This window comes from Diuraphis noxia, unplaced genomic scaffold (assembly GCF_037042655.1).
Source record: "Diuraphis noxia isolate RWA-SAM2 unplaced genomic scaffold, SU_Dnox_SAM2 contig0009, whole genome shotgun sequence".
Taxonomy (NCBI): domain Eukaryota; kingdom Metazoa; phylum Arthropoda; class Insecta; order Hemiptera; family Aphididae; genus Diuraphis; species Diuraphis noxia.
The window spans coordinates 1,324,104-1,349,227 of record NW_028301719.1 but is presented as its reverse complement, the minus strand read 5'-3'; the positions used below and the strand labels follow the sequence as shown (position 1 = coordinate 1,349,227).

At 30.2% G+C, this 25,124-nt stretch overlaps 2 protein-coding genes across 4 annotated transcripts in view; both read right to left on the bottom strand.

Annotated features, from left to right (window-relative positions):
• Positions 1-5,356: 5,356 nt before the first annotated feature.
• On the bottom strand, positions 5,357-8,173 carry LOC149054211 (eukaryotic translation initiation factor eIF1). Of its 2 annotated transcripts, XM_089230584.1 has the most exons (4): positions 7,987-8,173; positions 7,650-7,929; positions 6,202-6,359; positions 5,357-5,637 (listed from the first exon to the last, which is right to left on the bottom strand). In XM_089230584.1, exons 2-4 carry the CDS (start codon positions 7,675-7,677, stop codon positions 5,491-5,493), a joined length of 333 nt encoding a protein of 110 aa, XP_089086710.1. In that variant the 5' UTR covers positions 7,678-7,929; positions 7,987-8,173; the 3' UTR covers positions 5,357-5,490. The 2 variants fall into 2 exon arrangements, with proteins under 2 accessions (XP_089086710.1, XP_089086709.1); XM_089230583.1 differs by lacking the exons at positions 7,650-7,929; positions 7,987-8,173 and adding an exon at positions 6,706-6,740 and having other exon boundaries at positions 6,202-6,385.
• Positions 8,174-14,637: 6,464 nt separating this feature from the next.
• LOC107162612 (DNA-binding protein D-ETS-3-like) overlaps positions 14,638-25,124 on the bottom strand; it is a 63,830-nt gene continuing 53,343 nt past the window's right edge. For both annotated transcript variants that reach the window (XM_089230562.1, XM_089230561.1), the window contains exon 10: positions 14,638-16,822. In XM_089230562.1, coding sequence (XP_089086688.1) covers positions 16,632-16,822 — 191 coding nt within the window. In that variant the 3' untranslated portion in view covers positions 14,638-16,631. The remainder of the gene's footprint in view (positions 16,823-25,124) is intronic.

Below are 25,124 nucleotides of genomic sequence, written 5' to 3'. Positions count from 1 at the left end.
CAATGCATGACGGCATGGCAGAGGCCATGGGTGGGATGAGGATGACGAATGGAGCGAGTGCACGAAAATAATATAATACTGAAACGAGTTGAGCGAGTCGTCCACGATCGTCCGCGTGTAATTCAATACGGACTGTCGGTAAGTGTCGACGGACGTTGGGAACGCTGGTACGCACTATGACGTAATGATTACCGAATGTATAACAATAATAATAATAATAATAATAGTGATAATATGGATGTGTATTTAAGTCACAGCTGCAGGCAGCAGGTACACATAATAGTAATAATAATATATTGCCGTCACAGTGGATGTTTGCGTTTGTATAGGTTTTTTTTTTCTACCGCAGACTTGTACACTGTAGTATACGCATGATGATTGGTCTGTAAGACAAACATGTCCATCCAGTTTTTTAATGATAAAGCTGCAGTTGTTCAGTCTTTATTTTCGGAAATATTTAGATTGTTTTTGTCCCGTTGAAATATTCAAACAGGAATGTGGCGCGTGTCGTAGACTCGAACAAGCGGCACACACTTCTGTTAACCCCGTGTTTTACTTGAAATTATTCGGCGTATATATATTTTTTTTTTTGAGAATTTTTGAGAAATCGAATTCGAAATTCAAACCAGTAAGTTAGTTTCTGAATCCCAATGCTGCATACATTATGTACTTATAGGATGGTAGGTTTGGAAAATATGTGGGTCATGATGATCTGAAAATTATAACTGCATTAATACATCAACATTTTATAATTTTTAAAAATCATTCAAGTAGGTATAATAAAATAGGTACCTACTATGCCATACTATATGTCTAGATACAATACAATATTATAGTTATATATGTATTGATGAATGATATTCATGTAAGTTCATTATTATTATGGTCTACCCAGTGGCGCCCAGACAGATTAGCAAGGAATGCAACTGTATGTGTTCTCGTGGGGTGGGGGGGGGGGGTGTGCTATTGCAAGTTTCACAGGGAAATTAAAAAATGTATAACCTAAACTATAGTCTATACTAATTGATTTCTTTGAATTACAGTAAATATAATAAGTGAAAATATTTGTTATAAATAAAAAATTGCGTGGATGGGTGGCTAATTCTTTTTAACTGCATGTGCTCTTAAAATACCTCTGTGCGCCACTGGGTCTACCTATGGAATATTATCCGTGTGGTAGGTAAGTACCTACCTAATATGTGCATTAAAATTATCATTCTACGAATTTTGATTTAGATTTACATCCACATTTTCAAAAAAATATGTACAGAATAGTTTTAAGTAAAAAGGGGATTCTCGAAGCAATAGATACTTTCAGTGACGTATATGGGCTGCAACCCCTCCCGAAATTACAGTCTTAACTGTTAACTATATTGTTAGTCTCTATAGGTGCTATAGATAATTATTCTTAGTCGTTATATTATATTAGGTTATATAGCCCACCCCAAAAATTATTTCTATATACGCTACTGGATACTTTATACTAATATAATGGATATACCTATTTTATTATCGATTTTCAGCTTACTATAAATAGGCACCAAATTATATATAATATCTACCCTACCACCTGAACCACCCAACTATATTTATCGAGTCACACAAATCGAAAAATCTCTGCCTTGGTTGTACAGTTGTACATACTATACAGCACATGTCCACCCGTTTAACTATATATCATTAATAATTATTCATTGATATACCTATGCACATATTGAATGTATATATGTATGCATGTACGTGACACGCGCGTTACTCTTTTTACCTACCTTCGGGATGTCCAACGGCGCCCGCAGGGAGGGACCAAAGGTGTCATTGTCCCTGCTGGAAATTTTTAATACTATAATTAATTTAATGCCACGCATATTAATTACGACACAATTCTATTCAGATCCATTTATGAAGTTCTATGCAGGTAATACTATCTTAGAATGAAGACACTAAAAATATATTAAAATTTAAAATAACCTTTTTGATTTTACTTCTGATCTTGTGCTGGGTGGAATTTTATCCTACGGAGGTGCTTGAGGATGTCCAGCAAAGGTTATCGCTAATACTTATGATACTTCCTTAAGGCTCGCCGGAAGGCTAACTGTTGCTGGTCGATATTAGATGAAAATTATCGAACAATCGAACTTCTAAAACAAGTACTATTACTACTATTGCATTAAAGTAAATCAATAACTCGGCTAGCTAGTAGACCACTACAAATTTTAACACTATTAGAACACTAAAACCATACTTAACGTTTATACATTTTTCCCTAGTTGCGACTTGCGAGTAATAAACTCCATACAAAAACACATCGAAATATTAAGTTCAGACTATGTATATAGGATTTTAGTTTGAAAGTTGAAGGTGTGCTTGTAAGTTGTATTTGATTGATTTTAACTATAAGAAACTTAAATATCTGAAGAACGGTTTGAATAATAGGGTTTGTGGTGTAAATAGGTAACCATCCATATTTTATTTGAGTAACAGAAATTCAAAATAACAAAGAATTTCACTTTTTGTTTAAATTTTTAGTTTTGTCAAAATTTTGTTGAAATTCAAATATCGATATAACAAATTATTGGGCATATGTGCTTATGATATTTTTATTTTTATCTTGCTATTTCGAAATATTGGATGATTCGTTCATTTGGAATAACCCCGTGTAACAATATACTTTCGAATACTGTCATAATTTAAGTTTTTGATTAGGAGATAGGAAGTTTAGACAACCTACATTATTATTACTGAAAAAAAAAACACTCAATAATTATAGTAAATACCTACTATTAGATAGCTATTTTGAATACATTTATGCTTAGTAGTATACTTTCAGTTTCAAAATTATTGTATGATTATTGATTAATAGGCAGTGCAGCTTCAGGGCAAATTAAAATATGCCACTCTTCAGAAAATTATAATTATATATTTTTTATTCTGTTGATCCTCAACAATTTGCCACCACCCACCTTAAACGCGGCTCTGTTAATAGGAATAAATGAACAATTAAGATAGTTATTTTATGTGTTATCTATTAATGAACAATATCAAATATGAACTAAAATAAATTGTTACCATAATAATATGTTACTATGGTGTAGATATAGTATATTATTCAATCGCATTCATCATAGTACATCGTTCATAGAATTTTATGTCATCATGTGAATTATTTCTATTTGTTCATTGTTGATTAAAGAACAAAATTATTATTAATTAATCATTAAACAAGACCAGGTTAAATTTTGCTATCTTGGCCACAACTAGATATTCTGATAGATAGAAAAATATAATTAAGTATATCCAATTCAGTGATCATTATAAAAATTATAGAAATTTACCTAAACCATTCACTTTTTAGATAAGTTTTCATATTTTTCTATAATTAGTTTATGAACCTATTTATAATAAAATATAATAATCATTTTAAATATATTCAAGCTTAAATGATGTGGGAATAAGTATAATTATGGACTTAATGGTATTATAATGTAGATTTTATAGTTTATTAATTTTGTTATAAGGTATTTTGACTATTTTCTGACATTAAAAACTTAGTTGAAATAGTAAATCAATATAAAATGGTAATCACATGTTTTTACATTTAAGCATTGAGATAATTAAGAATTAAATATGTCAAGGAATGTTATGTTTAGCAAATAATGATTTAAATGTAAATGTATTAGAAAAAGTTGTTATAGATTTTTTTTGCCTTATTGGCAGTGCTTAGTTTGAGGGGGGAAAGGAGACAAGGAGTGCCTTTTCTTTTTTTTTTTTTGAATGTAGTACAGAGATCGCAATATTTACTAATAGTAATGCATTGTTAGTTTTTCTGATGCAAAATATAATTGTCACATTTTTACTTTGTACAAAAAAAAAAAAAAAAATGATGCTTAAGATATCTTATCTCTACAAAATCTTGTAATAATATATTGTAACATTATTAATATTTATGGATCTTATTTATTAAGTATTGATCAATTTTATGTTTTTAAAAATAATTGATGAATAAGTGTTATTTATTTTCTTTATATCCGTATCTATATCATTTATATTTGTTTCACAAATGTAATGTTTTGATGTGAATTCTAATGAGGTGGGGGGTGAAGTCCTTATGGTAATGTTAAGGTTAATTTTGTGTGAAATTATCTGTCATCCAAATCAAGCACTGCTTGTAGGGAAATAATCATGTTAATAACAAATGTAGTTTTGTCCAAGTCTTTCAAGATCATAAGATATCTGGATATATAACACATTTACATTTTTTTGTATTTTTAACAAGTATTAGATAATATAAATTACTGCACACATGAAATAATTAAGGAAAAATTCAAAACTATATTTAAAAATGTATTCTTTCATTTTGATATAAATTCATTACTTTAATAATTTAAGTGAGCAACATTTTCTACAATTCAGTTTTTTTTTAAATGTATATCATTAAATTTATGTATAAATGGAGGTATAATTAGATTTCACATATGTTATGTTTCATACAAATATATATATAGGACAATTTTAGTGAATAATATTCAGTTAATCCTTATTGGATAAAAAGTTGTTTCTGGGAAAAAATGAGGACTAAAATATTAAGTAATGAAAGCAAAACTGATGAAAGTTCAACTTAACAGTGTTATATTTATTTATGATTAAGGCTCAGAAGTTAATGCATATTGCATTTTTTTTTGGAACTTTTTAGACAATGCTCTTCTGGCCACAAATCTATTTCATTAGCATGTGAATCTGAACAACTAATTTTTATTTAACGTTTTATGGTGTTTATTTTTAAGTAATTTTTCTACATTTTAATTCATTTCTATTGATTTCACACTAGTTCAGCGCTTATTGTTTCTTGTCTTCCATTATGCCGATAACTTAAAACTTGGATAGTAAAATAGAGTAAAATATTAAAAAAAATAATATTTTTATTAATTTAAAACTAATATTTGTAATTTTTAAGGACATTTTTCTATGTTTTTAAGGTCATCAATTTCCTAGTCCTATTAATGATTGTTAAACTAGGACTTACTGCATTTGTTTGCAATGAGTACATATATCATTATATTTTTAATAAATTTTATTTAAGATGTGTTAAACAATCACAGTTTATAAATGCAAGAAAATATGTATACATTTATAAAAGAATTAATATTTTAAATTACCATTGGTATATATAATGATGTTTATATCACCCGCATTACATTAAATATGTGAAATTCAAGTATAATACAGAATTAATATTTATCATTTAACTATGGATATAATAAAAAAATTGTTCTCTAAATATGTCAGTAGCATTGATATACATAACACTAATGCTAATTCAAATCTGCATAGTTGAAAATTAAAAGATTTGAAAAATCACTAGGATTTAATATTACATTTATTAAAACATGTTATGAAATTGAGAATTATGAATTTTGAATTAATTAATATTTGTTTGACTGAGATGTTCCTGCATTAACAATTCAAAGTATTTTGTAGCATGTTTAAATTGTTTTAGAAACCATGGACTTTGAGTTGATCAGACTTGGCAAGACCACATTTAGTTAACCATTGGCAAATGTTTTCTCGTTGGTCCCCTTGTAATTGTAGCACCTCGCCGTACTCGGGATGTTCAACTACTGTACCGTTACAAGCAAACTCCTGAAATATTAGAATTATTTCATAATTTAAATTATATTTACATTTTTTTATTTTACATAAGCAATATATACAAATAAGCACAATAAGTTTATATAAGATTAATGTGTAACATTAAAATTATGATTAGAGTAGCCATCCATAAGTGATTTTTAGCTAGTGACTAAACTAATATATTAATAGGAAAATAACTACAATACATAAGTTTATATAATATGAACAATTTGTAAAATTACTTTGATTTTAAAGTTATTTTTTGTAGCATTGTGCATTAAACAATGTTTGGTAAAAATGTTGATTAAACGTAATAAAAATTATTTTATTTTTAAGGTTAGTTAAAATTATTTTTAGAAGAACAAACTTTTTTAAACTGTACTGATGGTTTAACATCAAGTTAAAAAACAGAAATAATCAATAGAATATTATATTTAGGTATCTATAAAAATAGTACCTATGTCTGTATTTCTTAACTTTTAGAAGTGTTACAGAAAACAAATTACGTTTAGAACAATGAAATAAATGCTAAGATTGGATAAAAAATATTTGATATGACTTATTAGTTATTACCTTTTTGCAGGCACGTACAATCTTCTTTAAGTCATATTCCGACGACAGACCTTGAACCGTTGTTAATGTTTTACGACCATTACGCTGTTGAATTCTTATGTGAACAAGCCCGTCTTGAACGTCATCGTCTGCACCCTTGATTGCATCAGCAAACGGGTCTAAAATATCAAATATCTTCAATAAGCTATTTAAACATTCAATAGTCAACTATCAACAAACCAATACAAAAAAAATCAAAATGAGATAATTTAATATTTTATTTTCATATTAAGATGAAATTACGAAAGTATAAACTAATACACACAGTAGTTATCTTAAGTTAAAATTTATCATTTAAAAAAATATAAATGATAATTATATTAATTTTTGGTACCTACTTAAATTTATAAAAAACAATAGACAATGAAGCTTAAAGCTTATATTAAATATTTGTAAATAAGAAACCATGGTTTTACATTTTCAAGTTTTTTTTTTTTTGGTGAAAAATATTATGACTTGACTTACTATGTTACTAGCCTTAGCATGTTTTAAATTTCATCATATGTTGTAACCTAACCTAATATTGCATGTACAATAATTATAGTTTATAATGGTAGTTATAATACCTAATATTATAAACAGATAGATTATGTAGTTTAAAAAAGTATTTAAATTATGAGTATCATATTAAGATGTACCTATGGTTAAACTAAATATAACGTTTTATGCATGTAATTGCAATCTACTATTGCATGAATACTAATTTTGATTTATGTACCTTAGGTATACAGATTTAATTGGGCTTAATTAATTTAAAACATGTATTTTTTTTTAAGTAATAAAATATATTAAAAAGGAAGTGTTTGTATTTTTTAAATAGTCGGTTAGTGTTTAGTGTTAAATTAAAAATTATATAATATGGTCTATAACTTTTAAAATAAAATAAAAATTTTTTATTTTTTTTATTTTACAATTTGAAATACACAATCTGTACAACATACCACAATAAGTATATATGATATTAACGCTGTCTAGAGTCTAGAACTTGGTTGTTTTATTTATTTTTTATTTAAATGAAGTATAAAAAAAAGTTTCATCAGAATGTAATTTTGATAGCTGTACTTGTATGTACATCAAAGTTTTCTTAGTCGTATTGCCAAAAAAATTAATGACGTCAACTGACACCCATAACGAGGATGCAACTGAACTTAATTCATTTATTCTTTTCGAAGGCCATGTAAGTCGTAAGATACTACCGGCCTTCACATACAGTGACGAGTGTCACCAAGAAACTGAAACGACGCCCGTGGCCCGTTTGTGTTTAACGGTAGATTGAAATTTGGAATATTTCGGAAAAAAAACTGAATTTCTGCATCGGAATCGAATGACTTGGTCTATTGTGGCACCACTTAAAAGATTTCGAGACACGATAGCGAGGTCACAATATTCTATTTTTTTTCGGTACTTACCGAATACGTTGAGATTCTGGATTGACATGCGTATGTTCGTATCTCCTGTGTTAACGACTGGTCTCTTAGAATTCCACTCAACTACACGACGAGATGTCCGCTTGCGATCTTGTGACGGATGCGGGTTTAAAGGCGAAAATCGGCAAACAAGGTAGGATTCGGAAATGGTATGCAGTTGAACAAAAGCGTTCAGACGACAAGGTCCGACGATATTGCGACGTCAACAAAAGAGAGCAGAGACTGGCGATTGGGCGAACTCGCGAACTTGAATAGTAAAAAACTGAAACAACGAACGCGGAATTAATAATAATTATAGCACAAGGACGTCACGACTCACAAGAATAAGATGATTGTGAATTACGGTGAAATTCCGCGGAGTTGGGGATACGGTATTTATCGTTGGTAGTACAGTGTGTACAAGAAGTGTACAAAAAAAATGACAAATAACAATAGTGGCGATCGACGATAGAAATAATTATTGGAAGGGTAAAAACGTCGTGGCCCGTTGGCTATTGCCTATTATAGACTATAGGTCTATAGAGTCTATTATAGACAGTCAGTGATGATCGGTCGCGAAGTCGTTTTTTCACGTTTTCTTACCCCTGAACAGGCTTACCACTACGCCGCCGGCTCATCGAGAAGTCCAAGGATGTTGCAAAGACGATATCGGTATGGCGCGGCGACATGACAACGTCGCAATCGCCAACTATGACGAACGCGCGCTCTCAGCATTTGTTTAAATCATATGTTATTTTTAAAATACGGATTATATAGTATTAGTATTTAAAGTCTTGGTTTGAACATTAAATCGTATTAAAAATGCTCGTTGTTAAGTTATTGTCCGGCAATAATATTATAATATTCGATGATCGATATTTCAGTTGTTTCCGAACAGTGTAATCAAATATTGAAATATATCATTATTACCATAGGCGTGCGCAGACTTTATTCACAGGTTATGCAATAAGACAAATAGGGGCCCTCAAAAAAAAAATCACCTAACCTATACTGTAACTAAGATACTCAACATAATTTTATTGGATTTAAAGAAAGAATAAATAATTTATTCTAAAAAACAAAACAACGATTCTGAGCCGTTAAACATTTTCTTTTACCACATATAGAACTTAATTTACAATCTAAGTTTTTTCAAATATAGGTACTACTTATACCTTCTTTGCTCTCTCAGAATTTAAAACCACACATAGTTTTACAGTAGAATATTAAACAATGCATAGTAGAAATAAGTAGTTTGAAATTTGAATTATATTTATTAAAAGAAAATCTATTATTTCTTAAATTTAACTATATATCCAGTGGCGTAGCCAGGGGGGGGTTTTGGGTGTTTAAACCCCCCCCATTGACTTTCAACATCTAATAAATTATTATATATTTCATTAATTCTAGTACCTACTATCTATGAAAATATATGACATAAAACGTTTCTGAATATTCAGAGAACTCGTCCAGAAACGACAGAAACCTGATTGATATTTGATAATAATAATAATATTATATTTTTAATATTATCTGCACGAGTTTTCAAAAACACTGTGGTTATGACCACGATTAAAGATATTATTTATGGTTATTATCTTTTTCCACATTAAAAAGATTGAAAACATATTTACGAAACACCACATGTGAAAATAGGTTGAATGGTTTAGCAATGATGAATATACATAATGATATAATAATAGACCCTGATGATGTTCTAAATAAATTAGCGACTAAAACAAGAAGAATACGGTTGATGTAAATATTGTAATGTGATTAAAATTTTGTTTGACATTAATAAATAAATGCTTTAATTGAAATTTGAAGTACAATACAATTTGAAATAATTTGTTTTATATATACCTAAACCGTAAACCCCCCCATTGAAAAATCCTGGCTACGCCACTGTATATATCATATGGAAAGTCTTTAAATAATTTTAACATATATTTATAAAGTTGTTACGTCTATAGTTTGGATTAATTTGCTGGTCACGAGAAAATTTAAAACTAAAAAACATTTTTTTAAATACTTTATAAGATATTATCAAAAATGCTTTGTTATGATAAACATGGGCCCTTCAAATGAAACTCGCAGACTATACAGTGGCATACCCTGCATACCCCGTGCGCACGCCTATGATTATTACGCTGACGATGAAGGACAACAGTTTCGTTTCCTTTAACAGTTTGACGATAAAAGAAATTAAATTTACAATAATATATTAATCAGATGAAGCTCTTTTAACGGGTTTTTTAAATCTCAACAACTGTTTTTACAATTAATATTTTATACAACCGTGTACGGTGTACCACAATAATCCTTATCGGTACGACGTTACGAGTTTACGACGTCACTAGATGGCGAACCGTGTATCCTTGTTCAAACGTATTTGGTGTAAAAATAACAAGTCTAAATAAAGCACCGGTGATCATGGTAAATCGCGGGTTTTGAAGAGTGAAGAACTGAAGACTAAAGCTGAAAGGTAGGTTTGTTCATGAGATTAATAAATAATAACTAATACCACAATACAAAATAGTTATTAAAATTTATAATATCAAAAAGTCATTATGATCAGACTGGCAAATCTGATGACAGCGAAATTACTAATTACGAGTGATAAATTGTAAAAAAATTTTAAAACATACTATTTTTAGAAAATTGTTATACCTATCTAAGGGTGGTCCTAACATATCAATTTAGGTCATACCCATGACAAATAAGATTATTTGTCATGGTCATACCTATATTTTAGTCAGCGGATTAGCCAGGATTTTTTTCGGGGGGGGGGGGGGGGGGCTGATCAATTTTTTACACAGTGGTGCATATAAATACGGCCGAAGCTATAGAAAACTAACAAAATAAAGATGACAATTTAAAAATTAGTAAAATACAATTTAAGACTTTTTGAGTGAATATTGTAGACCATTGAAATAATTTTTAAATTTTATTAACATTTCGGGGGGGGGGGAGCTGAAGCCCCCTCAGCCATCCCCCAGGCTACGCCACTGATTTTAGTTTAAATGAAAAATCATTTATACATTTTATGCATTGTAACAATACAATCTAGCTAGGTACTGTTAATAATATAGTATTACAGACACCACTATCAAGAAAAAGGTTAATAGGTACATTTCAATTAATTTTCAATAAAACTCGAAAGTTTACAAAATTAGTTTAATTCATGTTTCAAAAATAGTTTTGAAACTATTTGCTGTGTAGGTATTTGAAATTAATTATGGTTCGTAGTTAATTATGTCTTTTTCAAAACATTGCCCATTACCCCGTTAGTGTAAATTTTAACCTGCAGGAACTTTAAAATTGATATTTGATGTGTTATTATGTTACAAAAATATAGTTATTAACTATTTTTACTTAATATAATTCTAAAAAAAGGTTAAATTAGACATCGTCTAAATTTGAACCTCAAATGTCAATAAAAAATATTGTTTATGTATTTCTTTTTTTTTAGAATTTTTGGTATTAATATGAACTACCTATCTTTTCACATAACTTAATTTCCAATGAAATTAATTTTAAAATTGATGAATAAACTTTCATTATTTTACACCCCTAAATAGGTGTACCTATTAAATGGCATTATTTAATTTTGGAAAATGTCAATATTTGCTGTTCAATCAAATTATAAAAGTTTAAATGATACAATGTTATAAAATTAACAGTCTATAATTTTAAAAAGTATTAGATGTTTAGTATTTATTAATTAAATCTATACCTTAAAACATTATTGGAGTCTTTGTGATTTGTATCAATTTTTATAATATTTTATCAAATAGTTTATATAGGTACCTACCAAATGTTATTTTGAAACTTAATTTTATAGTTATTTATTGTTAAACATACATATATTGTACTAGCAATTATTATTTTTATCAAAGTATTGTAGTATTTAGTTACCTATATACAACTACAACTACGGCATGAAATAAATAAATAAATTAAACATTTAACAATTTAAGGTCTCTCTAATTGATTATTTTAGTTTTTAAAAAAATATAACAAATTAGATATTAAAATTTTTCTTACATAATTATATATTTTAGTATCTATACAAATTACATAATGTAGGTAATTAATTTTGACTAATGCAAATCACTCTATAATAAGAATGTACAATGATAAAATAAATTAGAGAAAACGGGAATTTTTACGACATTTCATTCCATTCTATTTACTATAATATTATTTAAATAATAAATAATAATAATAACGTAATAATTCGGAGAGTCCACTCGTATCGCTGTGTTGACGGGGAAAGTAGTAGGTACCACTTGACACAATATATCTATGGACGAGGAAATCCGATGCCGGCAAGTAGCCGTCTCCGGCATCTACCACAAACGGCGGTGCCGGTGCTCGTTATATTAAGCATAATCGATACCTACGCAGTTATTTCACGGTGTGTTGTGCGTGTGGGTGGTGATGCGACGTGGGTGGATTAGTAGGCCGGTGAGTATAAATTCAGGAGTAAGAGAGAGCGCAACGGTCGGACTGCCGCCAACGGGAGGGAGGATATAGAAAAAGCTTGCAGACGGCGGCGGGGTAGTGATGCTTTTGGCACGGGTAGGTGTGGTCCCACCGTTGTCTCCATCTTGTGCCAGGAAAGTTCCGGAAACGTCGGTTGGTTGCGCAGGTGGTCGATACCAACTTCCGGTTGGCCCTACCACCATTTCCATAACAAAAGCTTCCCGCTCCACCTCTTCCCAACCGCACACAACACACGTGCATTGCTACCGTCTTCTTACTCTACTACTGCACGTTCTATTACTTCTCTCTCTCCCCCCTCGTATATATATATATATATATATATATACATCTATATAGAATTTATACACACGCGATGGATATAACAGTATAGCTGTTAATCTTACACTCGTGAATTTTACGCCGAATCCCGCCTCACCTGGGACAACAAAGAGGGACAACCGTTGTATTCTTAATTCTTCAGTAGGTTCTTCAAAAACGCTTTAACGAAACTATATAATATAAGTTTTGTCAAACATAAATCGCAAGTGGTAAAATATATACCAAAACATTGAACAAAATTATAAAAATCAATCCATACGAACTTTTTTTATTGAGTTTTTAATAAATATTTTTGATTTCTATAAATAATATTATAACTTGTTTTTTAAGTTTAAAATTGAAAATATAGAATCACTTAATACGTATATATTTTGTATGTACTTATATAGAATTTAGGTTTATAAAATATATTCTTTTAGTTTATAGTTTACAATAAATTTCAATTAATTAAAAATAATTAACAATTTTTATCAAATTTGACGTGTTATTGTTAGGGGGCCCCCATCATCCCTCCTCCTATTTATTTTTTATGAATCAGCAATCAGATACAAATAAGTAATGTAACGTTTAATCGTATATTTTTAAGTTTAAACGTATATTCTGAATGAAGTACACGGCAGTACCTAACTTATGGTGGACCCCCATCCCCATAAAAAAATCTTATAATATGTATAATATGTATAACATATGTCATACATAAATTGGGTGCGATCGGCGCTACTGGTGGGAAAAAGAATCTAGTAAATGAGTTCGAAGGGCCGCATTCAAAGTTCTCAGTAGTTTTCAAAAGCGCCGAGAAAAAGAACCGACATATTTACGTAAGATCCGTGGTAAAATCGGTTTTTGATTAAATCGATATTGATTTTAGGCGTGACTCTAAAAAAACGTATGTACGTGAAATTTTCACTGAATTTTTATACTAGCATTTTTTATACACTATAAATTTTCAAAATATTTTGTCTCATGTTGAGGTATTTATAGGTATATGCAACTTTTGATTTTTATTAGCTTATTTTTAAATTCATAACGATAACATTTTTTCTTTGCTCTTTCAAAATACATGAAATGTAATACAAATTTCTTCACAAGTTGTAGGTGGAAATTAAAAAAAGTTGAAATTTAACCTACGATAATTGATTGGCGTATAATATAACAAGACCTAAAAACCCTTGGAGTTAAGATTGGAGAGAAACAGCTCAAGATAGAAATAGGTGGCGAAGGGTAGTATAATAGTGGCAAAAACTCTTAGTGAGTAGAAATTTCATAGGAAGAAGAAGAAGAATTTTTTATGGGCGTAGTAAAATACATATTATAGGCAGACGCGGGCGTCCGCTCGTCTTCAACCAGAATTGATTTCGTATACAATGATTCGTATCCATTACAGTGAATTCTTTAATTCATCAATACATTATTAAAATAAATGGTTTTTTGTATACTTTTGCAAAATATTTTTTTTTTTTTTTGAGGTGGGGAGTGATAAGATTTTGGTGTGACTGATTTCCCCAAGTCCACTATTTTCACATATGTAGGTCATATAGGTACCTATAAGTATTGTAAAATTATAATTTCATCAATGTCGATAAGAAATGCACATTATTAGTGAAATTATTTCCTGTCGTACACTTATGATTAATACAATGCCAAGTTTTGTAGGACTTTTTTTTATTGCTTCCGAGTGTAAAAATATCAAGTACTCTAGCTCATGCATATTCATTGTTACTCGGTTCTAAACTACCCATTTTAATGTTCATGCTCAACAAACGGAGAAAATCTGAACAATATATACGTCGTATTGTGGTGGCTCATGTCTTCAGTTTTTCCTTCGTTTCCGGCTTCCCACCTCTTCCGTTATTGTTCCACGTGGCGTTTGAAATTATTTTTGAGAACAACCCTCTGACGTTTGTATACAATAACACATACTATATAATATGCATACAGCACATATACGTCATATATTTATGCCCAATTTTAGCACGCTTCACACTGACTGCAGTCAGATGACTATAGGCTCTTCCAAATACATTTATTATTATTGCTCATTGTATTCAACATTTTAAATTGACTAATGAATTCAAATCTTTTATATTTTCATTAAAAATAATAATTTGCTATGATTATTAAAACATAAGTAAATAAAAAAGTAAGAAATAATTAACATTACAAATTAAAAACACAGTATAATAATGGTTTTATTTTGTTCTCCAATATGAAATTGTATATTTACAATGTTTAACAAAATCATTGTATTATTTTATTCCACTATTATAATTAATGTAATGATCATATTATGTATATAATAGCATATAAGACTAGTTTTGATGCCTTCTATTATTAGTGTAAGGCCTGTACACAGATTAATATTACATTCATAAAAATTAAATTTCTAACTAAATATTCTTAAATCTATAAACAAAAATGTATAATAATGTATATTGCACTTTACTTTTACTTTAGCACAAAGCTAAGTAATTTTAGATCCTTAATATAAAATATGTTATAATCTTATAATACATTGAAATTTAAGACTTTTTTTTATAAATAATCTAGCTATGATAGATTGTCATAACTCATACATAAGTATCTAACAAAACAAATGTTGCACTATACTTGTACAACCATTATGGATTAATATATATTATTTTTAATTAATAATAATAAACAATGTTGTTAATACTTTAAATTATACAAATTAAGGTTTGTTTATGAAGAAACGAGATCTGAATTGCCAGTTTTAATCACAAAATGACTAGAATAATTGTTATAAAGTGTCAAATAATATTGATATTCCAATTAGTGTTTTGTTAAATAGGTAATATCAATTGATAGTATATTAACATTTTGTACTTGTAAATGCTATTGGAATAATAATTTTGGTTTTAATTGATTTACGGCACATATCTTTTATACATATTGATATCGTTTGTTATCAAATAATATACCCGGGTGTTCACTTTATACAAGCATTTAAATTTGTTTTTATAAAATAAAATAGTAATATTTTTGTTTAAATTTTGTTTGTACTAGAAGTCTTTAAATATTTAATTTATAATTATTATTTCAGTACAATATATACTTTATTTTTCAATAAAAGTACGTTCATTACTGGTCGACTTCTCATATCGGAGAGTTATATATATAACATTTTATAATTAATATTGCTCAAGGCTGGAATAAAGATATTATATAAGTTTGTACTTGTTATAGAATTATCACGGGTTGTATAATACGTCACGTACAGTATAAAATTATTAATAAACTATACTCATTTTCTCAGTCAATTTTTGGTTAGGTTAGTAAAATTATAGTTACAGATATAAGTGTCTAATAAAAAAGGTTAAAAAATTATAAAGTTACAACAGTAATAAATAGTATAAATAGTTAACAATTAAGACTTTTGCTTAAAAAGTAAAAACTGAGTGTTAAGCTCACAGAATCAGCTATGAAATGTATTGTTTTTAAAATCCCAAAAACTGACCGTTAAAACTTAAAGTAGACTACAGCGTGGCCTATCATTGTATGTATGTACGTAGTTTTACATAGAAATAGAAATTAAAGTTACGGTGGTGATCGGTAATGGATATATTCAATATCAAAATTTTTAGTTAATATTTTTGTGTTGGTGTATGGTGATGACACGAGTTGATTGTCACGAGCTCATATAGCCTGTGTGTATGTGAATGTGTTGTGGGTATGTGTATATGTGTGACGGTGATTTGCGTTAGTTTTTTTTATGAAAACGTCTTTAATAGATACACTAAAACTAATCAACACTTAGTGGTTGCACAGACGAAAAGTATTTTTACAATTAAAATCTGTTCGCGTACAATGCAACTAACATGCGTTTTCGTTGGCCCTTTTCTTTATCCCAGGCGAATACAAACTGAGTGTCGGTTATATATAATAATTATATATTTATATCGTATCATTATTATTATTATTACAATCGTTATACCTACATGTAATACGATGTAATATGGTTTGAAAGTGGATTTACATTTACGCCCGTTTATTATAATGAATGAAAAACAATGTTGTGATAAATTAAGCACGTAAATGGTGACTTGGGGTTGTTCATTCGATGGGCTTGTATGGATGTGGTGGCGGCCGGACAGCGGTAGTGCTGGGCAGCGATCTGGCGGCCCAGTGCACTTCCGATGGTCATGGTGACGCGTAATGCGAGTAGTTGGCCAGATGTGGCGAGACTCCCGTATGGTGGCTGACTCCGGTGCTTGCACCTGGGTGGTGGTGATGGTGGCCCATCGAATGTGACGCGGATGCAGCGGCAATATTCGAATAAAGGTTGGCACCCGGGTTGGTCCAGTACGAAGACGCTGATGGAAATATGCTACCTGTAAATGCAAACAAATACCGCGGTGTTAAAAGACTTTAAACAATAGGTACTTTAATAGTTTAATGTGATATATGTATTATGTAGATACTATATTATGTATACAGCGGGTTCACGCTAAGAGGTACCACCAAATATTTTAGTTAGATTACCTTGTATTGAAATGGGGTTTTCGTTGAATGTCAGATAGTACTTAAATATAATATATTTTTAGATAAATTTAAAAATTTAAATACTTTCGATACGTGCATGTGCAATATAACTTACTTTTTTTTACATAATCGGATGGAGTATTTTTTTCTAAACTATTTATTTGAAAAAAGTTTTTTTCTAACTACAAAATTGGCATATGAAATTTAATATTTACGAGTAATTTGTTTTTGACGAAATTTAAGCTAAATTTAACTTACTGTTACTTATTAGTATCTAACATTGTTAAATACCTGTTGATACAAACATAAGATATAAATAAACACATTGTTATCGTAATGTACTCTAATATTTTTCATTCGTTCTTCTGAAATAAGATAGCTAATTGAATAATTTAGATTTCGTCAAAAACAAATTACTCATAAATATTAAATTTTGATATGTCTAATTTGTAATTAGAAAAAAACATTTTGTACATAAATTGTTCAGAAAAAATACTGTATCCGAATATGTAAAAAAGTTGGTGTTACAATATAAAAAAAGTACCTAAGTTGTATCGTGCATAATACGCGGATCTAAAAAAGTTAAAAATTTGAAATTTCTCTAAGAATATGTATTTAAGTACCTACTGTTTATCATTCAATGAAAACCCCATTTCAATACAAGATAATCGAACCGAAATATTTAATGGTACCTCTTAACGTGAACACACTGTATATTAAAATATTAACGTCCTACATAAAGAGACTATGAGTGAATCATCCCTTGGGTGGAGGTCCCACTTATAGTGCTATTCCACCAATATAAATTAATATAACATTTTTAATTCCACCTTTGCCGTTAGTTCAATTATAAACATATAAACATATACATACAAATAAATTACACATATAATGTCTTATATTATAGTTATATTTTATCTATAGGTATCTCGTAATAGTTTAAGATATCTATTTTCAATTTATTTATTTTTTTGGTATTTTTAGTAATAATTGTATACTATTGCTATATGTTCTGACATGTTAAATTGATTGTTATAATTGTAGGCAATGTAAATACCGAATTTTACCACGCAAATAATTTTTTTATTTGAATATTTTCTAGCCATTATTTGGATTGTGAGTGTTCGGATTGTATTTAGTAACTCAAAAAGCCACAATAGAAACCCAAGTATAAATAAATAAACTAGGTACTTAAAATATACTTTAGAATATTCTAATAACAAAAAACAATTATTTATTAAAATTCTTATAATTTTTTTATAAATAATAATATAGGTACATAAAACTAGTAAAACCTAACGCGTTAATAGTATATTAGGTATGGTTTTTTTTTGTTAAGTTAGCTTTTACGCATTCGACCATTAAACATAATTCCCGTAAGTAAAGTGTTTTATTTTAACTTTGACCTTTAATTAGCCACCGTGCTCAATGCCTAATATCTACTTTGCCGTTTTGACGTTACATATAATAATATATGCAAATTAAGTGTATTTTCGAACATAATCGTTATTCACCAAATTTAGCGGAATAGTTTAAAATAAATATTTTAAACAATATAATCAACTATGCTGAGATCTCATTATATCCACATATAGTATAGTTATAAATTTATAATACTATAGGTTAGGTTACTATAATATGTTACTATACATTAAAATTTTGAATTTTTAAGGAAAATGTTTAGAAAGTCATATTCTACATCTTACACACTTTTTAAACACATTTTCTAATTATTATAAAAAACCAATATATATATACATGTATATGTATATACTATTTACTCAACTATATTTATTGGTGTTGTTTTGAGTTATTTTGTTAAATGTGTAGATTACTTATTTAGTATATGTCGAGTTATTTCAAATAAATTCCTGAGCTGATGGTTACGTTACCAAAAACACATTTATCGAATAATAAATACGTTAAATTAATCGCTTCCTTTTTATTATCGTAATTGTATTTGCCTGGAAAAAGAATAGGAATCAATGTTGCAAAATATTAAGCACCGGAAAAACATATAAACCAAAACAGAAAACTTCGTTATTGCAGAAAATGTATTTTCCCATTGCCGACGGCAAGCGGTTTTAACCGAGGGGTTTCATTCCCAATATTTCACGGGTTATTGCAATGAACAAAACCCCTGTTTGGTGTTCGACCGAAACGAACATATTGACAAATGAAATTACAAACTAATGGATTTCTTGAAATTGATTTTGTTGTTCCTCATTTCGTCATAATTATATTTCAGCCAAACTACCAGTTCAACTAGACATTTTACTACAAATCTAGTTTTGTAATAAATAATAATGAAAAATATTTATTCATATATTATACTATTATATTAATTATGAAGTCATCTTGAAATTAAATAAAATATAAAAAAATCTTAAAAAAAGGTTTTGATATGTATTAATATCCTAAGTCGGAGCACAAAAATAAATTTTAAAAAGGAACAGCACTCGTATTTATTGTTGAATGATCTAATTAATTCATACATATTATTATTTATGAAGTATTTATTTAGTTTTTAATCGGCTGTTTATACAGAAAGTTATTCGACATGCATTGATAAAATATATTTAAACCACAATGTTCCACGTTTTATGCTGTGACTTTTAGAATTATCACATTTTTTCTTTACAAGCATAGAACATTTTTTTTTTTACATTAAAATCTAAATACATTTATACTATATGTTGAAAATACTTCAGGTTTTCATTTAATTATATTAACAATATTATACAGCTTATTCACTATTTATGACTCGTTATAAATTTATTTCGTCAAAAATAGTCATAATTTTTTTGATGTCTTGAATTTTTTTTTTTTTTTTTGTTAAGACATATCATTACATAAATAGTCATTGTGATACCAAACGATTTTACATATTTTTAACGTCCCGCATGACTTAATTAACTACAGAACTTGGCATACTTTGATACATATTTTTTATGGTACACGAGGTGAGCTGGCATCTAAAATATAGGTTATATATATACACATTACACGTACATTGTAAGTTTTTGGTATACGCGTGTGTGTGTATACTTATATACAGCAATATCGTAAAAAAATTGTTACCATGTGAATAAGAGTAAAAAACATATCGAATATATGTACATCCGTTGCACGTGTGGGTATAACGTGTGCAAGTTCGACGACTCGAAAGTTTTTTATGCGTCGCGCCCAGCACTTAATTGGGCGGCAACGTTCGTACAATATTATTATAATATGAGTATATACCTACGTCGTGATGTGGATCGTGTTTATGGTCGGGTGGCTGAAAGTTTCTAAGAGCCGCGTGACGACGCGACGACCCATATTTTTCAGCGTCGACCACGCGTCTCCGCGATTGGGTGTGTGCCGCTTCGGATCGATTATTATTTGTGGGTGATGTGTAAAGATTGTAGCGTAGACGGATGCTGTAGGTAGGTGGGTGGGTGAGTGGGTGGTTGTTGGTGAAACTGTCGCGTACACCGCGGAGACCCATCACCGAACAAGCGAGAGAATGAGCGCGCGCGCGTGTAAAGACGACGACGACGACGGTGACGGTCGCTATATTTTGTTTGGGTAACCCGCGTTCGTTGTCCGGGCATTGAGGAGTTTGCTTACAGCCGCCGCCGGGGCGTTTAATAAACGCTTTGCTCCCGGGGAACCCCTGTGTATATAGCCTCATCGGCGACGGCTGGCGGAGTGCTCGCTATCGGTTCGGCAGCGCCAAGCAATTTCCGGGAGTGACGAAAGCTCATCCGCGAACGCTTTTGTTGCTCTCCACCTCTCTATAGGTACATATACACGCACATATAAATATATTATATACATGAATCATCGTTCGCCGCGTTTCTCTCGTTTTACACGACCATGACGTTTAATATATATATATATATATATATATATATATATGCGTGGCCGAGACAACATGTTTTGCCGCAAGCATTGCGTTCGCATTCAATGAAAATTTTTTTCCTACCATCCACCCGTCGATGGAACATGTGTGATTCGATATTATATTGCGTTGTCTGCTGCAGTGGCAGCCAGAAAATTGTTTTGTATGAAATAACTATTTAAAATAAATATAAAATACCCAAAAATCGTTCCCGTGTTAATGTGAAGTGTTAATCCTCTACCCCTCCCCCACCCCATCAAATACAACTCACAAATGTACATAAAATATTGGTAAAAAAATAAACGAATCTATTATTATGCCGACCCACCTTCATAACGGTTGCTTCATAAAACAGCTATTCTCCCTCCACTGCAGGTTGTATTAAACACGTTGTGTTATGACTAGGGCTAAGATTTATATGCAATAAAAATTTGTAAAATATGCAAAAACAAATTTTGATTATTATTTATTATAATTCATAATTTATTATTATTACATTAAATATTAGTTTTATTAGACGTAACTTGGCACTTTCACTTTGGATTTTCGGCATACTGGACACTGTTATTAAAACCATTCAAATTATTAAGTATAAACGTACGCACATTTACGCAACACACGACGTACTAATACAATTTTTCTGAGCTACCTCACTGTATAACAATGTGTAAGTAATTCTACCGGTCGTCCGACCAACAATAAGGTAACAAACGGATATTATCTGACCTAAGGTAAATAGGTAGTATTTATGCTATATATTTACAAAAATTCAACGGATAAATCAAAAACTGTCGGTTTCGTGAAGTACCATTTAAAATTAACAATAACTTATAAAAATTAAAAAATGTTAGTTAAAAAAAATCGAATTTAAAAAAAAATGATGAATATGCAATTATATGCATTATATCCAAAATATGCAAAAAAAAATTGGTCCGATTTAAACGAGAATAAGCCAAATCGTGGACAAATCTGACAACCAATCAATTTGGACTAAAGGGAAAAAACATGCAAATGCATATAAATCCTAGCCCTAGTTATGACCGTAAATTTAAGTTTTGTAGACGCTTATGTCTTATGTGTATCGAGTATCGGTTTCGTGTGTTTGATAAATTTAAGTAAATAACTATAGGTACGAGTATATAGTAGTGTAGTACTATGAAAGTGAATATAACAAATTAAAAATCACCAAACGCTGATGTGTAAACGGTATGCAGTTTTGTAGTACATTCAATTAAACATTTTCCAATCATCATATTATACTGAATTACTAACTACATAGTTTTGAACCTTAAGTATTTTCTTATTTTAATATGCTAAATATAAGTGTTTATTTATTTATCATTTGAAAGCGACTAAATATATTAATTCGAGCAAATTCGTATCGTATATATTTTTGAGACGAATTGCCATCGTGTTCGTTTGCTGTAGCTATACTATATAGCTACATATAGCCGCAGCTGACTGACGTCATCGTATTCCTATTTCCTATACTTATCATCGCGTGAAACCGATGGCGGGCATTTTACATGATAAAATGATAATCCTTTTTCGATGACAGAAAATGTTTTAATATTTCATTGTTATTATGTTGTACGTCGTAATATTATCTACGATAGGACGCGACGTGACGTTTACCGGACGATTAATGCCGACGACGTCGGTGACGATGCGCGCGATCGAGTATAACAATATATCATAGATTTAGTATATTATTATATAGTAACGGTGTGCAACAGAGCGAAAAATCACTGGATACAATGTCTTCGGGAGCGGAGGGTGTCGTCAGTCGCTGTCGCTCGCGTAAAAGTATATAGCGCGTCGTATACAGCGCGCGCGCACACACACACATTGAAGGGTCCGCAGCGCTGCACAGCAGTCATTAAACGCGGCAAGGACCGAACGACTGCGGCGGCAGGGTCATTAAGGGCCCATTGTGGACGGCTAATGAGACAGACGATTCGTTTCGGCGTGTATAAATATCGTCGCTCGGTTTGCACTAAATCTCCGGCTCTCTTAATGTACGCGCGTGGGGTCCACCGTCTGCGACTTTATATATATTATATAATATTATACCATAATATACTACTATATGTGTACACACCAACACTATACTGTACTACACATTATATTATGATGCACGCGAACTCACTGAAATGTTCCCGAAGTGGGTCTAATGAATTCCACGACCGCGTCGGCTATGTAACATTATATACGCATCATCCTTATAATATATAAATCACGTTTAGACGATGATATTTTACCATTGTATATTATTATGACGCGCGCGTCGTATATCGGTGGTTACGTTTCTATGTATTATACTATAAATAGGAGGGGATGGGTTCTCGAACCCTCGAAACACTGGACTTTGAGAAATACGATCACTCGATAGTTCGTTAGAAATTAATACTCGAAATCGAATAATTCGATCATTAAATATATAGTTACATGCAGTGATGTTGCAAAATAATTGTTTTGAGACAAAAAAAATTCAAGTTTCTAAATTACGTTTTTAAGTAGGTATGACTTTTGCTATTAATCATAAGTCATAACCTATATTGATTGATTAGTGATAATATGAAAGGTTATTTAGTCGTAGTGAATTGCTTATTTTATAGTTAGTTTAAAACTAGTTTTAGATTTTTAGTATTTAGTATTTTAGTATTTTAGTATTTTTAATATTTGGTCGAATTTTTTTTAACCATCTCTTTTTTTGTATCAGAGAATCGAAGCTCTTTAGAAACAGAAGAGAGGGATTAAACATAAACAATAAATTTATAAATTTATAATATTAAACAATTAGCAACATCAAAAATATAAACTAAATTATACCATATTAGTTATGTATGAATAATAATGAGTAAAACAGATTGTATTAAATGGTTTGACGGATTAAAATTCAAAAAAATGTTTACTATAGGTCGTTCCATCACGGGTGTAATTTTAACAGGATAGGTACCTATATTATAACATAGTAGTAGGGTAGCGAGTCTTATATAATATGTAAATTGGGCTGAAATAAGAATAATTTACTCGATTCGATTAAGTTAATCCTCAGAATCGGCAGTCAAGACATGTAAACCAATATACTATGTTCGTTTGAATATATAAAACCAAAGTTTACCTCATTTGCATACCGTTAAATTAAAGGTCTTCCAGCTAACGTTTTCTCCGACAGTTAGTGGAAATTAATTTCGAAAGGGGCGAATAGTATATTATAGAAATCAATGTAAGGGGTCGAAACTTTGTTTTGTTCTTTTTTTTTTTTACAATGCCATGACGATACGTGTGATTACGATTTTTGATTTTCAATGTAGGTACGTGAGTTAAGAGATATGTAATATTGTGTTGTAAAAAATGTCTATATTTAGGTATATATACGATAAATACAAAGTAAAAATCACGTATAGTCATATATTATAACATACACATTACGCGCATCAACGCGTTTTCCACAACATATTTTAGGGTAGGTTTACCGAGTTTTGCATCATAAGCACCATTATTATTATTGTTGTTGTAGTTTTTTGTCGTACATTTTTGATGATTTAACCTATCTCAACGAATCGTTTCCAGAATCACGTCGAGTTCAAAGTACACATACGACTGTGCTTTTAGCGGAAATCGCACACACGCAAACGCTTGGTATATACGTGAATATATACTATAGAGGTGATGAAGGTGTAAAATTTATTGTAAAAAACTCGCCGTTTTTTCTTTTTTCTTCGGGATTTTTCCCACCTTTTTATAAGTAGGTGTACAAACACACACATACAAATACAAATGGGTCAATATAACCCGTCTGTAGTAGGATTTATATATACATATTTATTTATATATGTGTGTGTGTATTGTGTACATGCGCACCCTATATCGACTATGCCATTGCCACCTCTGAGCTCGATGTAAATTTCCACGGTCACGCCGCTGGTAAAAGGCATGCGGTTGACAAGTTTTGTTTGCTTTTTGCGCGCTCAATGTATATATATATATATTATAATATTATTGTGTATAGTGTCACCGGTTCCTGGTCGTGCGACTTTCACGCTTTAAAAGCACAATCGTCGTCGTCGTTTACATACGAATGATTTTCGCACGGGTTGTTTGCCTATATATATAGTTTACCCAGTACACTTTTCCCCCAACCAAACACACACAGAAACACATACACTGTTTGCATGCACGAACGACGCGACGAAGACGTTATATTATTATATTATAGTTCCCCTTCAACGCCGCCGGACTGGCTGTATTGTTATTATTAT

Coding starts and splice junctions, on each gene's coding strand:
- LOC149054211 (XM_089230583.1), bottom strand. CDS start 6,725: ATGCTAAGGCTAGTAACATA. Junction 6,386..6,705: donor ATGCTAAGGCTAGTAACATA/GTAAGTCAAGTC, acceptor ATGTTTAAATAG/CTTATTGAAGATATTTGATA. Junction 5,638..6,201: donor TTGTACGTGCCTGCAAAAAG/GTAATAACTAAT, acceptor CTAATATTTCAG/GAGTTTGCTTGTAACGGTAC.